The sequence below is a fragment of the Sciurus vulgaris genome (genome assembly GCF_902686455.1).
Source record: "Sciurus vulgaris genome assembly, chromosome: 16".
In the NCBI taxonomy this organism is placed as follows: domain Eukaryota; kingdom Metazoa; phylum Chordata; class Mammalia; order Rodentia; family Sciuridae; genus Sciurus; species Sciurus vulgaris.
Genome location: NC_136477.1, coordinates 63,228,286 through 63,244,413, shown reverse-complemented (window position 1 = coordinate 63,244,413; position 16,128 = coordinate 63,228,286). Strand labels below are relative to the sequence as shown.

Sequence of the window (16,128 nt, the reverse complement as noted above, 5' to 3'; positions counted from 1 at the left end):
GAGTGGTGGTTGCCCACCAGGCAGTGAGGATCTCACTGGGGCCTTCAAATGTTATGGGGTGCAACTTAAGAACAGACCAATCACCACTGAGAAGTCCAAATTTGAGAGTCTTTATTAAGCTGACTGGGTGACTGTCTCACACAATGCCCCAGAAATGGTTATTGGGAGAACAGCCCTGACCACTGGGTTGTAGGGGCTCTTATACCAAAAATCACATCAATCATAAGTGTCTGTTGCTATGATTCAAAAGTACACATTAACATCATGAGATCATAGACACAGGGGGAAGTGGGTCAAAATGACCTTTATCTAGGTACAAACTAATGAATGGATGCTAACATCCACACAATCCCTGTTCACATGGTACATTGTTTAGGAGCAATCGGAATCAAAAGAGAGCAATTTTTTACTACATAGGAGTTGCCATTGTACATTATTAAACATGTCACACCAAGTAACTGATGATGGGCACAAGGGTGGGATGTTCCCATGGGAGAAGCTTATTTCCTACCTAACATTGAGTCTCAGAACAAAACAGAGTCTGTTTAGTCATTTTCCTTAGAGTCGGCCTATAACATTCTCATGAAGTCAGATCTGTCAGCCATCACAGTGTGTGCTGTCTTTTTTGAGGCCACGTATCAGGGTATCATCTGGTAGGATCCCTCACATGCCAGGCATCGAAACAGAGTGGTGCAGTAGCAGGCAAGAGTGGGCCGTTCCCACAGCAACTGCCTCCAGTCAGGCAGGCCACACCTGGGGCTCTGAGTCTGACAATCCCAGGACCTTTTAAAGGGTGGTCCTCAAAGGCCTAGTCCTGAAGAGGCTCTCTGACTCATGGTGATGTCAGCGGGGGTGTTTCCAGGACCTTCCCAGCATCTAGTGTGCATGAATTGCTTTGAACAGTGACCCTCACTGAGAGTCCACCCCAAAGGTTGAGGTCCAGTTTCAAGTCTTATGATGAGTTCCACTTAGCTGGGCCTAGGAATAGGCCTGCCTTGCAGCATCTTGAGGTGTCAGGCTGGGATTCACATTTAAAGGCAGCCTTGGAAAATCAGTGAGATCCTCTCAATAGAAACATGCCCACAGTGTGGAGAAGCAGCTCAGGGTGAAGCATCTCTGGGTTCATGATACTTTATCTTATTCATTTATATTTTTGGTTGCTTATTTACTTACTTTTACCTGTGGTGGTGTGGATGGAACCCAGGGTCTCACACAGGCTGGGCAAGTGCTTTACCACTGAGTCTCCACCCAGCCTGCATTAGACTCTGGAAGAGATGAACATGCTTCTTGAACATGATCCCCTCCACCCGTCCAGTTCCGCCTTGCGTCTTTCACACATGAACGGCTGTTGCACTTATTTTAAAACAAGGTGGGCGGGGGCTAGTGGGCTGCCACATTCAATTTGTGTTCCTACCACCCTGGGAGCAGGCTACTGGCCCATTTCACAGCTGAGGAATGTGAGGTCCAAATGACATGAAATTTCCAGAGACACCCGCTCTGCCTGACCCCGGATCTTCCATCCCTAAGCCTCAGGGGCACTGCCCCAGGGAAGGCATCCTCCTCTGAGTACCCAGCGTCCTCAATGTCCTTCCTGGGCCTCATTCCAAGGAGCTTCTATATCACCTTCTCCAGGGTGCACTGTCTGTGTGTGTGTGTGTGTGTGTGTGTGTGTGTGTGTGTGTGTGTCCTTCCCCACAGGACCTACCTGCTGTGCTGGGGACTTTATCTGCAGCTACACAATGTGGAGGGTGGCACAGCCTGGCACAAGATTTGACTTGCACTTTCCATGAGTCAACATGAAATTTTTCTTCTCTCTCTCTTTTTTTTTTTTTTTCTTTTCAGTACCATGGATTGAACTAAGGGGTGCATAACCACTGAGCAACATCCCCAGCCCTATTTTGTACTTTATTTAGAGACAGGGTCTCACTGAATTGCTTAGCACCTCACTTTTGCTGCAGCTGACTTTGAACTCAGGATCCTCCTGCCTCACCCTCACAAGCGCTGTGACTGCAGGCATGTGCCACTGTGCCCTGATTGGCATGAAATTTTATTACTAATTAATAATTTCATTGCAATGAAAAAAATTTGCATCACAATGCAGTAGGGTCTTCCACAGGTGCGGGAAGGCTGGCCGTGCCCAGGAGCTGGACTGGGTCATGCTCAGAGCTCAAATATGGGAGGTGCCCTCTGGGTCCCTCCAAGCATGGTGCTGTGGACCCATCAGCAGACATGGAGAGTGGCGAGGGAGCTGCCCACGGGCCCGCACTGTGTGGAGCCACCACCCGCTGGTGGCCCTCTGCCTGTAGCTGCCGCAGTCTGCAGAGCGCCTTCGCTGCCTGGAGCCCACTGCTGGCTAGGGCCTAGCCAGTTGCCTGTGGGAAGTGAGTGCTGCCCTCCCAGACTGGAAGCACAGCGGAGTGGACCTGGACCTGGGAGAAGGGGCCATCACTCCAAGACTGTGAGGAGAATAGGCTCTTGGCACTGGGTGTTCTGCTCAAGTGGAGGGCAGCTCAGGACCTGGCAGCACCTAGCCAGGTGCTTCCACATGAATCTGGTGAGAAGCCTGGGTCTGCAGTGCACACTGGGTCCTGCTGCATCTTCAGAATGGCTGGAGAGGGAACTTGTTTGCCATCTGCTAATGGGAAATGCCCACCTCGGACTGTGGTGGGCAGCCCTGGCTCGGTAAGATCTCCTTCCGGTGGGGCTGGCTCTCCCCTCACTGGGACAGCCAGGCAGAGGCTCCCCTCAGGCTGGGCAGATGCTGCACAGCAGTCACCCCAGGCTAGATGGACCTGCACATACAGCACATTGTCACTGCATGGTCTCTTTTTGGGACCCTCACAAGCTGATTCTAAACCCATATCCACATGTAGAAGATCAGGGATCTGCAATGTGCTATAAAGGATGATGGCCGAGGATTCCCCTGCCACATGGGAGAGCGTTGGTAACACTGCTGTTCCTGAGCCAGAGTGCTCCTAGTGGCAGCAGAGGGAACACTAAGCTCGAGTGCAGGCTGTGGACCTCGCCAGAGGATGTGAGGACCCCAGCTGGGGTGCCCACACTTCCTGATGCCCCTATGGAAGTGTGACACGAGACACATGGATGGGTGCAGGTGGTGAGGCCCCAGGGAGAGGTTCAGACCCTGCACAACATGTGGAGGACCTCAGGGGAACATTCTTGCCTCCTGGGCAAGGGACAGGTCTGAGGTCTTAAGGCCCTCACTGCGCCCGGCAGAAGGGGAGAGGAGGGTGAACTGGACAACATGACCATCAGCAGTGTCGCCCTCAGAGTGAGAAGTGGGCCGGGCAGATGAGTCCAGGGCTGGTGGAGACCACTGTCCAGAGAGGCACCGTCTACTGTGACGTTGAGCACGGAGGTCAGTGTGCAGCTGCAGGCCAGTGGGAGCCACCAGTCAGCAGGTGACGGAGCCCTTAAGTCTGCAGGGGTGCCTGGGAGAGAGCCCACTGCGGGTGAGGATGGACAAAGACCTGAGCAGGTGTGTCAGGAGGAAATACTGGAGCCTCAGAGCCACCAGAGCCATGTGCGGAACACAGCCTGCAGCCATACTACGAGCACCCGCCGGGCCTGTGGCTGGACTGAGGGGCACACAGCTCCCTCCATGGCCAGTACCCAGAGGAGGTAACTGCCCTCAGGGACACCACCTCCTCAGCAGGACTCAGCCTGTGGAAACGGGAAGACCACAGTGTGACTTGGGGAGAGGAGCCCCAGGAGGGACATCACCAGCCTAAGTGTGGAGAGCTGGCCAGGCTGGGCTGAGGGGGATGCTTGCTCATGGGTGGGGCAGGGAAGAGGGTTTCCAGGCACCAGCAGGCCTGTCCCCTGGGGGTTGGAGTGGGGACTGCACAGGGTGCTCTGTGCTCCACAGGCTGCAGGCAGGCTGGGGCTGCATGTTAGGAAAGAAACATTTTATAATAAATTCACAAAAAAGGGGTGAGGAGAGCTTCACAGGCTGATGTTTATTCATCCCAACAAAAACACACTGAGTCCAATAGTAAGAGAAGGAAATTGTTAAAACATGTGAAGCACATTTGCCAAAGCATAGGGCAGACACAGGCTGAGTGTCCACGTGGCCTGACACTCCGTCCTGAAGGGCAAAGGCCAGCTCACTGGGCACTGTCCACACATGTAGCTTTGGGGGGCACAGTGAGGGAGCAGAAGGCTGCTGGCCCTTTCTTCCTATACAGTATGATTTTCTAACTCAGAAACCTGCCCACAGCTTATTATGAGAAAGAGTTTTTGCTTTGTAGATACAAAGAAGGCAAAGGTGCAACAATCAGTAGCTCTCTCTAACACTGTTTCTCTTTTAAACTATGAAAAATTTCACTTTTCCAACAAAATTAGCCACCACTTATTAATACTAAAAATATTAATAAAAAGAAATTGAACAATATCAATCTATTTGTAAGAAGAAAATACAGCCTACATTAGAATCCTAAAATCTATTTGGAAGAAAAAACCAAAACACTAATATATAAAGAAACATGCCCATTTCCTATGGGAAAGCATATCATTGTGAAACTGGATTCCACGTCACTGTGTGCACACACTGCAGTCCAGGTGGACATCAGTGGCTGCTGCTGTCCTCAAGGTGGCTTGAAGCTGTGACATACAAGGGGAAAGGTTCTGAGAGTCCCCAGTTCATCTCTGAAAAAGAAGGCAGGTGAGGAAGGACTGTGAAGAACTAACCCTTCCAGGGACAACAGATGGGGACAGGGCTCACTCCAGGACAGGCCCACAGTGCACTGCTGGCTGAGGGAGGTGGGTTCAGTATCTGGCCACCCTGGAACCACCATCAGTGAGCACGGCTCTCAGGAGGATCAAAGCTCTGAAGGTTGTTAACAATGGAGTTGCAAAGATCAGGAGAAGTTGTGACAAATATTAGAGTGGGGTTGTCTTCACAGGCAAGGTGGGGGCCCAGCAGCTGGAGTAGAGATGACAGGGCCTTGAGGGGCAGGCAGGGGTCCACCCTGTGCACTGCAGCAGAGTAAATGGACATTCAAAAGGGAGGAAAGGTAGCACTAAACACGAACCTACGTCAGCCTGTGAGGGCAGGTGGACACAGGTGGGAAGAAGCAGTTTATCATCAGCTGGGCAAAAGTCCACCTCTGGTGACGTGGTGCTGTCAAAGATGTGGGAATGGCTCCTTCAGACCTGGCTGTGTGAGTGAAGGTCACCATGACACACACCTATGGATAGCTGTGACAACGTAAAGAGAACTCTTCTGTTGGGAACAAGGAAGACGTGGAGTGGGCTTTGCCTTGTCTCCTCCTGAACCTTCCACCTCTAGCTTCTTGGTGTCTGCAACTGCTGCCACCAGAGAGGGAGGAGAATCCATTCCAAGATATGTGGACACGGGTCTTTCCCTCCACAGTCCCAGGAAAGCAGGGGTGAACATCCTCTGGGCTGGTGGCTGGCGGCTGAGCTGCCTACTGAGCCCCAGGTTTTTCCATGGCCTCTGGAGGCCCTTGTGCTCCCTCTGCTGATGGTGCCGCGGTGAATCTGTTCATCAGTTTGGATGGTGGATCTCCCCCCAGCTCAGCGGGTATGGCCCTGAGCTGTGTTGCCAGAAACTGGGGCTCTTCTGCTGGAGGCACTTCTGGTGGCACTTCAGCTGCAGAAGAAAAGAGCACAACATGACCGCCTTGCCCTGTGCCTTTCCTGCTTGCCACCAGCACCTGCCCTCAGAGTAAGGCAGTTCCCCTTCCCATGGCAGGTGTCTTCTCAGACCAGTGCCACCAGGCTTGTGTGGCTTGTAACCAAATGGTAGTTCCTGTGGGGACATCACAAAGCTTCCTCACACCGTCATCAACCCCAGTGTCCTCGTCACATGCCCAGACACTGTGATTGGGGTTCTCCAGCTGTGCCAGGAGTCCAATGCACTTGGAGGCTCAGCTCCATCCCAGGCATGGTGAGCTGCAGGAAGGTGTTGAGATGCCTCAGGGTGTCCACACCCAGAGCCCCCAAGAAGTCTTCAGGATATGTACACAACAGCATTTGGATGATGGAGCAGAAGGCGCTGTAGAGGTGGGAGTGGGCAGGCAGCCATCAGCACCTGGTGCTTCAGGCTGGACCTTCCCAAGGCCCCCCTGCGTGATGGGATTCCCTCAGCATGGCTTGGCAGACCCCGGGCAACTGGGTGAGGAGGGCAATCCTGAGGGAAGTGTGTGGTTCATGGTCCTCCAGCTACTGTCCAGTCTCCATGCGGGAGAGTGTGGGTGCTCTGGCAGGATCATCTGTGTTGATGGGGTTATCACATGGCCTGGCCTGGGACCCCAGCCAATCATCTGCTCCTTGGATTCCTGACCCTCTCCTCTGTGTCCTGCTATAGGCAAAGCTCTCTGTTGGGAGTCACAGCAGGGTGGATCTGGCTTTGCCCAGCCTCCTCTACACCGGCCTCCCAAGTGCCCCATCTGGAGAAGGGGACCCTCCCTCTCTGACTAAAGATCACTCACTTCTTCACTTTAAGCTGCTCCTCCTCCTCATGTGCCCTGAGGTCTCCATACCTAGAGAAGGCCAGGCAGGTGTCACCTCTTACAATCCAGGCCCCTTACCTCCTAGGTGCCTTGTGGGATTGACCAGCTTCCTGAGACTTGGGGCTCCCGAGGGTTGGGAGGAGTGTTTTCCACCTGAATGAAAGGCTACCTTGAGAGATGAATGGACCCACCACCCTCTGCCTCTCTGTTTCCATGCCTGAGTCCCTGCATGCATCCCAGGGGTCCCTGTCTGGATTCATGGTGATCAGGGACCCTACCATAAGCCATCCACACTTTCCTTTTCTTCCCAAAAGTGGAAGCTGCTTTCCTGAGGCCTCACAGCTTGAGGAGAGGCCCAGGGAGAAGCTCAGAGCCCTTGGCCCCAGCCTGAGGCCAACCTGTCAGAGCTCCTTCTCCTTTGTCCTGCTCACACACAGGCAGGGTGGTCCTTGCGGCCCGTCCTTCCACAGTGATGGGGTTCGTGGTGCCTGGCCTCCCACACATGCTGGAGGGGGTGGGTCCCTGGGCAGGGAGGAGGGTCCCACCTTCTACACAGCTGCTCCACCAGTTTGTGGGTGCTGGTCAGACTCCGGTAGGTGTGCAGGAATTTGTGGACGAAGGCCTCGTTGCCCCTCTGCAGGGCAGGCACAAGGCAATTGATGATGTCCTCCACCACCAGCACCTTGAATGTCTTTACCAGGCTGGACATGTCCCCTGGTGCAGCTTTGCTCTGTTCCTCCTAGTGTGAGCACCAAAGAGGACACTTCAACATGGAAAGAGTGGCAACCTGCAAATGATGGTGGCGGATCAAGTGAGATCCAAAGACGAACTCTCTCTCTCTCTCTCTCTCTCTCTCTCTCTCTCTCTCTCTCTCTCTCTCTCTCTCTCTCTCTCTCTTTCACGCACACACACACAAACACACACACACACACACACACACACACACACACACACACACATGTGCACAGCCATGAGGCACTGGGGTCTCCCACACAGGTTCAGAGTGGGGGGGGGTAGCCTAAGCTCACCTGCTCTGGGCTGCTGTGTCTCATTCTCCATTTCCTCCTAAACCTTCATAAGATGGGAGGGGGCCGGACACTGACCCAGCGCCTCCACATTCGGACGGGCCCATGCTCAGGGCCTTCCTGAGGTCTGTACAGCAATCTGTCAGGAGACAGCAAGAGCTCATGGCTCTGGATGGCTCTCCATACAACTGAACAGATGGGGCTGTTCCCGGTCTCTGGGTCCCTGGCTACCAGGGTTCCAAGTTCTCTTTGTTCCATTTCCTGGGGTCCCCTTAACTGGGGTCCCCTTAACTGACACACTTCCTCACAAGAAGGGAGCCATTTTGGAGTCACCTGCTACCCTGATCCTGTGACACAAGTGAGAGTGGCCAACCCACACACCCTCCCTCCATGCTCAGCAAAGGCCTGTGGAGCAGCTTCCCAGGAATTGGAGGCAGATAGTTTCAGACCCTTCCCCTCCTTGGGCTCTCTGTATGACACTAGATGAGTCATTGGGGCCTCCCTAGCTGCCCATATGTCTTGCAGGGTCCTTCTGCCATCTGCTAGGAGCTTCTCCTCAAGTGTGTGGGTTGTCACTCACCTGTATCACCTGGGGAGCCTCTAATGCTTGGGTCACAGGCTGGTCACTCACAATCACACAGATGAGGCAGTTAGAGAGGAGGGAGTGAGGATGACAGGCCACACTCCATTCTGAGTCCAACAGGGACCCAGGGAACATTCCTGCCCTCCTGGCCATTTCATCTTCCTGTGCCAGATCCTGAGCCTCCCCCGCCTCAGACCTGGCAACCCAGCACACGAGGCAGCTTCCTATTTTCTCATCCTCATATTGAGGCTCAGTGCAAGTAACTTCTCGCAGGTCAATTAGTCACTAACTAAAGATTCACAGCTGGAACCAAGTTACACACTCCCCAACAAAGAGTCAGAAGTAGGATTTCTCCACTCCTCTCTGAGACCAAGAAAGAGATTCTTCCCCCAGAAGAAAACACTGTGTTTGCTTCTTCTGTTCTGTGTTCTTCTGGGTCCTAGGGATGGACCCGAAATGGCTTAACCATGGCCCCTCCTGGCCTGTTTGTTCTCTGTTTGGAGAATGGGCCTCTGCTCAATTGAGGAGGGCCTCTCTCCTTTGTTGAGGCTGGTGTAGAACTAGTATCCTCCGACCTCAGCCTCCCAAGTAACTGAACAGAGAGGTGCCACTGCACCTGGAAGGACAGTTCAACAATCAAAAGACACTGTCTCGGGGAGTCTCCTCAATGGCCCTCTAGGTATGGTCACTGCATCTCATCAATGATGAGGCTGGAACTAACGCTGTACCCACGACCACACTGTCAGCTGAAGGAGAGCAGGTCAAGACCCTGTCCAGGGAGAGCAGTGCAGATGATCCCACTGCAAACATGGCCAACCTGCTGTCCCTGGGCTTGATGGGCCCGAGGCAGTGACACAGGGGGACTTGGAGGCTCCTGAGGGGCTTGCTCAGATCCTGCAGTGTCTCAACACTCTGCTGCTGCACTGCAACCCAGGGTCATCAGCAATCCCACTGCTGCCCAGGTGGCCTGCCTGGCCCCTGGATGCCAGTATGGAGTTTTGGTTTCTTGCTCCCTGGCTCTCAGCCTCCTCCATCCTGAGAGGCAACCCACCCACAGCCTCCTCCTCCAGCAGAGCAGGAAGGCAGCAGCCTCCACTCCTGGGCAGCTCCTCTGCTCTGCGGTGCTGCACCTCTGTCCTCCTGCACTGGGCCAGGCTCTGGAAGCTGTGTCTGGCAGTGACTCTGGGAGGCAGGGGCTGGAGACCTGCAGGCGGGGGCCAAAGAGCTCTTGGAGCTGCTCCAGAGATGGAGGCACAGATGTGGGAGGGGTTCTAGGGACAGAGGAGGAGCTGCCTCACCACCTGGCCCAGCACCTTGGGCTGATGGGAGGCGGGTGACAGAGGTTTGCAGTCTGGGCCACCTGGGTGATTCAATTTTAAATGACACGTTTTCAATTGGATTTACATGCAATGTGACAGAAGCGGTGGTTTATTGACAGAGCACAGAAAGGAAAAGGTTAGGATTGCCGAGATGCTCATTCAGGAAAAACCCAAGTCAAACAGCAAAGCGATTCTAACTGCTCTGAGATGTCAAGGTGGCGTGGCGTGGAGTGACTGAGAATTTTCTCAGAAATGGAGAGAGGAAGCCATGTCTGGGGCAGCTATGGATCACCCATGATTAAAGGTGGAGACTCAGCAGAGGGGCAGTGTGAATTGATCCTCTCTGGAAGTTTGTTTATTTGGTAATTTATTTATTTATTTTGGTACCATGGATTAAACCCAGGTGCACTTGAACACTGAGCCACAACTCCAGTTCTCTTAATTTTTCTTTTAGAGACAGGGTCTCACTGAGTAGCTTAGGGCTTCGATAAGTTGCTGGTGCCAACCCTGAACTCAGCATCCTCCTACCTCAGCCTCCTGAGCCGCTGAGATTACAGGCATGCACCCCACACCTGCTGGAAATTTCATTTTCTGTGTAGGAGTATGTTATTAATATTTGATATCAGTAAGATGTTATGACCAGCAACCTGGAGTGTGGATCCAGATGTTCTCAGTTCACATCCTACTGCATTGTGTATTAGCTGTGTGGCCTTGCTTGGTATTTAACTTCTCTGAACTTCTGCTACAGGGAATCATTATAGTGCTTCGGTTTAAATGTGTCCTGAAAAATTTCAGGTGCTGGAAAACTCACCCTCAAATACATTAATTGATGCTAATTGGAGGTGGGGCCTTTGGGAAGTAATGAGTGTTAGGTGAAGTCAGAAGTGTGGTGTCCCCTGATGGCATTGGTGGTTTCCTAAGAGGAGGGAGAGCTAAGCCTGCTTTCTGACCTGGGGATGATGCCTTTTACCACATTGTAATGTAGCAAGAAGGCCCTCCCCAGAGGCAGGCACCTTGATCCCAGCCTGCAGAAATGAGAGAAAGACGTTCTGCTTTATACATTACCCAGTCTGTGGAATTGTGTTGGAGTCACATAAAATAGTCTAAAGTATCTCTCTCATAGGTTTGTCATATGGATCAAATGGCTTCCTAGGTCAGGCATTCCTAACAAGCACCTGGCACGTGGAAAGTACTAAATGCACGTTACATGTCAATATCATTATTTTTTGGCTAGTATAAGAAATAACACACAAAAAAATGAAAAATGCTTTTCCTGCAAGCTGAAACTAGTCAATCTACCAAGGAAATCAGAAATGAGGAAGTCACAAAGTCTTAGATGCAGCTGTGATTCAAATATGTGTTTACTGTGTCTTGACTTGATCTGGAATACTGAATCATTGCTTAAACTGAGAGTGTGCTTATAAAAATACCTAATTGGCAGGGCCAAACACTTAGAGCCCCTATGACTTGAGAGCAGATATAGGATCACAAGTTCAAGGCCAGCGTCAGCAACTCAGCCAGGCCCTAAGGAACTCAGCCAGGTCCTGTCTCTAAATCATAAAGAAGGGCTGGGGTCCTGGCTCAGTGGTCGAGCACCCCTTGGTTCCACTCTGGTATCAAAACAAAAACAAAAAAATTACCCATCTAATCCCATCTAATTGGTATCATGGTAACTTTGAAGAATTCATGGAGTTGGAATTTCTTGAAGGAAGGTTTGGTTCATCTGTCTTGATGGCCAAGGTCCTCATCTGCAGCAGTGCCCCCACCCCAAGACTTATGATATAGAATTGAACAGACATAGGCCTTCAATCATTACATGGTTGACTAACGTATGGCAGAAAACAGCAAAGTGTGTCAGCGGTGGTCCCTGTTTCAGTGTTTCCTGGTTGTTACCAGAACAAGAGCAATTTAGAGGAGGGTAAGTTTATTTTGGCTCAGGGTCAGTCCCCTGTCAGTGGGCTCCAGAGCTCTGGGTCAAGGAGAGGCAGAACCTGGTGGAAAGGTGAGGTAGAGGAAAGAGTCTCAGCTTATGGCAGCCCGGGAGCAGAGGCAGCAAGAACAAGGGACTGGTACAAACTGTCAGGCCCCATCACCTACTTCCTGCAGCACACGTGGACCTGCCCGTCTTCCTTCTTCCATTCCAGTTCGGCTGCTCCTCAGCTGGTCATCCACTTGTGCACATTCCTGCATGGTCGCGCACTGGAGGTTTTGGGAGACACCTCATCTCCAGGCCCTAACATTCGTGAATTTCGGGGTCTAAAATCCAGATCTTTTGCTTAACTGGTAACTCAAGTAACCACTGGGGGCAGGGGTGTGGAAGGATGTACTTTGCTTTTCCTGAGTGGTTTTCTTCCTATCTTCCTCCAGAGATACTTAGAAAATGCCCAGAATGGCTGCTGCACACCAAGTGCATGGACCGGCCAATGCCCTGGCCCTAGGCAAGGGCTGTGAGGTGGCCACACCCACCTTGACTGGAAATCTGGGTCCCCAGGTGGCCCTGAAGCCTGGTTTCCAGCTCAACTGTCAGTGCGGCAGTGCTGCCCCATGCTGGCCGTCCCCTGAACATGAACCCTGCTCCCCTGCAGGTTCTTCGGTGGATGAGGTGGTGCACAGGCCAAAGGTCACAGCTGGTTAGAAACCTCTGCAACCCGCAACCCTCCCAGCCAGCTGCCCATCAGACCTCCGTGGGCCCTGCAGGAAAATGTTCTCTTTCTCTTGTCTGAGATTTGCTGAATCCACTGGTGGTGGATGCAGTGCATTTTCAGTGTGTCCAAGAGATTTTTTTTCAAGTTAATTTTTTTTTAAATTGCAATATATGGCCATCATGTTCCAAATGACTGGTAGTTCACTGTGACCATTCTGCTTTCTTTGTTGGGGCCGTGGGAGGACAATTATGGGGGACTGAACCCAGGAGCACTTAACCACTGAGCCACATCCCCAGCCCTGTTTTGTATTTTATTTAGACAGGGTCTCACTGAGTTGCTCAGGGCCTCCCTTTTACTGAGGCTGACTTTGAACTTGGGATCACCCTGCCTCAGCCCCCAGGTTGGTGGGTTTACAGGCATGTGTCACTGGGCACCAATTGGAAGCAGGTATTGATGACAGCGTGTAGCTTTGGGGACTTGACAGGAGTACCTGCTTGTGATGCACAGAGGGGCAGTACTGTGGTAGTGTGAGGATCCAACACAGCATGCAGGCCTCTTTGACCACCTGGTGACAGTGTTAGTACAGCAGGTAATTCTGCTGCACTGGGAGGAACTGGGACCTCAGGGAATGCAGGGCAACAACCTGTGTTGGCTTTTTCTCTCCATCACTGGAAGCCACCTCCTGTGGGACAGGCCTTGTGCCACCCCACTGCTGGTAGAGTTCTACACTGTACCAGGCCTGCTTGTGGGGACATAAGGTGCAGGACAGAGCAATGGTCAGCAATTCCAAGGAGTCAGAGCAGGAACCCACATGCCACTCGGGATCATGATTCAGAGGTGGCAAGGGTGGGACATGAACACACCCATGGGGTGCAGAGGGTACAGAAAGGCTCGTGGAAGAGGTGACATTTGGGAGAAGATGAAGACAGTGGGTTTGGGTCAGTGCTGATTTAAAGGGTGGACCCTGTGCAGTTCCCTTGCTTCTCTTCACAAACCTCCTTTCACATAGAACAAAACAGGTATTGCAGAGGGTGTTTTAATAGCTTGTCTCTTCGTGGGTAACAACGTGCACACATAATCATCTACATAGGAGAAAGGATGACCTGAGAGGTGACATGAACATTCAGGATGAAGGGAGGGTGCCGAGATGCACACCTGTAATCCCAGCAGCTCTGGAGGCTGAGGCAGGAGTATCCCCAGTTCAAAGCTGGCCTTGGCAACACAGTGAGGCCACAGCAGCTCAGCGAGACCCTGTCTCTAAATAAATACAAAATAGGGCTGAGGATGTGGCTCAGTGGTTGAGCACCCTGAGTTCATCCCTGGTACAAAAAAAAAAAAAAAAAAAAAAAAAAAAAAAAAAAAAAAAAAAAAACCTGCTTCCAGGAGGGAGACTGGCAGCAGCTGAGATCATAACCCTGTTCACATGCACCATCTTGGGGCTGTGCAGGGAAGCTATCATTAGGGGCTCTCACATATGGACTTTGACATTCAATGAAAAAAAACTGAAAAATCATGTAATTAAAAGTGAGCTCTCACCAGAACGAGCAGATAAAGTTAATCATACACTCAGAGGAGCATTTCTTTTCTTCTTTTACTTTTTTTGAATGCAGTGGGGATGGCCGTCACCCCATTGCTCCCAATGTGCTGGTACAGAAAACCGACTGCACTCTGCTTACACTAAAAGAATCCCGAATCCAGAACAGAGCATCCTTTCAGAGACAAATGATATAACATAAAGGGAAAGAAAATGGGCTGGAAAGGAGGAGAGCCCTGCTCAGGAGTATCACTAAATAGAATGGAGTTTGAGGAGATAAGGCCTTGTGACACTGATACCAAATGATTTAAAAATAAAGCCTGGGGCTGGGGGAAGTGGTGCATGCCAGGGGCTCAGGAGGCTGTGGCAGGAGGATTGCTAGTTCCAGGCCAGACTCAGCAATTCGATGAGGATATGAGCAACTTATCTTGACCCTGTCTCAAGAAAATGCAAAAGAACAGGGGGTGCAGCTCAGAGGTTAAATGCTCCCAGGTTCAATCCCCAGTATGAAAAGAACACCAAAGAAGACACCTGTTTATCTTCACCCTGTGACCACCAAGACCCCAGGCTTCAAGCTTAAAGAGAGGTCTCTGTAAAATGAGTTAATCTAGTCATATCGACATAATGGCTACAAAGAGATGGATAGAACTGGTGATTTGCTGTTCAATACTGTGCTGTCCATATGGGGACTGACTCTTTGGACCAATCAAGCCACTGAGTCAGATCAACAGTTCAGAGTTCCATGAGTTTCTCAGCAATTATTGGTAATGATGCTAAAAAGCAAAGAGAGACAGGTCCGACCTGAGCCTGCTCTTCTCCTTGCCAAAAGCAGCAGGGCTGTGTGCCTGGCCTAGGAGGTCCTCGGTACCTGGAATAGCAATGGGTACAGGATCCCTGTAAATTAGATCCTTGGCACTTGCAGCCTAACTTTCATCAGGAATCGACCCAGGAGCGTACTGGAAACCAGCAAGAAACAGTCATGTATCATTGAAACAGCCTGTCTTATAATAGAAGTTTTCACATAATAACCAGTTTGTTTTTATTTAAAGAATTTATATTTGGAAAATTAAGTGTCAACCAATGATAAAATAAATCTGTTACTGTGTACCATATCATAAATGAGAGAATGGAGAATTGCTGCAAAAGCATTCCAGCATGCTCTCTGAGCCTGATGGCAGGACTGTTCAACCTGCTATCCACAAGCAGTCCTTCATCAAACCTATCACTCACACACATTCACTGACCTTCATCTCAGGGGTTCTTTTTGCCCCAACAGTACCAATGATTGATGTAAATATAAATTAACTGTATATGGTAATTCAGAGGTATAAAGTTTCATCCTGTGTAAACAGCAAGCACTAACTAGATGCTAGATCCACATGTCACACTATGTATCAACACACCCATGGCTTAAAAGCCATAGATGGGGACAGAAAGCTTCAAAGATCTGCAGCACAGGTATTAACTGAAGAGAAATTTCAAGAAAATATTTTCAGAACTAAAGGGGAACGTTTCATGACCTTAAGAGAGTAACTTCTTCAAGAAACTAAAACAACCCTAATTGCCTATGGATTCAATAACAAAATTTCAAAATATATGAAGTAAAATGATTCAAACTAGAAAGACAAATCCACAATCACATTTGGAGATTTCCAACCATTCACCTTCCTGGCAGGAATGCTGACCTGGTAGGTGTGACATTATTGGACCTTTTGGCCTATTGCTGTTTACAGAGAGTCATATGTAAAATGTCAAGTAGAAAGTTAAGAAGGCCAGACTGTATTCTGTCATAAAATATGCTGTCTATTTTGAAAATTTGAAATCATGCACACTGTGTTTCCTGCATGATTTCTTTCTTTTACTTTTACTGGTTTTTCATTATCTTTTTGACAGTGACATCTAAATAATATTTTCTCACACGTGTAGTCAGGGTAGTAATGTCTGGCTCACTCACTGTCCTTCCCGTCCCACCCCCACCCCTCCCTCACTCCCCTCTGCACACAGTTTCCTCACTCTTCCCCACACACCCCCACTGTGGACCAGCCTTTGCTTATCAGAAAATATTCAGCCTTTGGTGTTTTGGGACTGGCTTCTTTCACTTAGCATGATAGACCATCTCCAGCTCCATCCATTTACCTGTAAATGTCAAAAAAATATCAGTTTACAATCACATCTCCAATTCCCATCACAGATCACAAGAGACTGATTGACATAACTCTATGAACATTGTAAACTCATATGCTTAGAAAACATTAAGGACAGAAAAATAATCAAAAGGGAAACTACGTACCTGAAAAAATTATAGTTCATAAAATGTAATGTTGCTTATGAACTGATGAGGAGAGATCCACAGAGCATTGGAATTTCATAAAACAGGAATGATTTCTAGTCAGTACAGGTGTGAAAAGAAACCTCATCACTGATAAAGCAAGGCAAAGGGAAGGCAGCTCAGGTACTGTGAGCAAAGCTTATCCATGAAAGAATTATCCACCAGTGTGGTGCATGCCTGTAATGCCAGCAGCTTGGGA

At 50.3% G+C, this 16,128-nt stretch overlaps 2 protein-coding genes across 4 annotated transcripts in view; one reads left to right on the top strand and one right to left on the bottom strand.

Annotated features, from left to right (window-relative positions):
* The window catches only part of LOC306646624 (uncharacterized protein), a 280,420-nt gene that overhangs the window by 164,433 nt on the left and 99,859 nt on the right, over positions 1–16,128 (top strand). The window lies entirely within an intron of this gene.
* LOC306646612 (uncharacterized protein) overlaps positions 5,064–16,128 on the bottom strand; it is a 111,488-nt gene continuing 100,423 nt past the window's right edge. Inside the window, exon 4 of the mRNA XM_079115248.1 lies at positions 5,064–5,632. Coding sequence (XP_078971374.1) covers positions 5,448–5,632 — 185 coding nt within the window. The 3' untranslated portion in view covers positions 5,064–5,447. The remainder of the gene's footprint in view (positions 5,633–16,128) is intronic.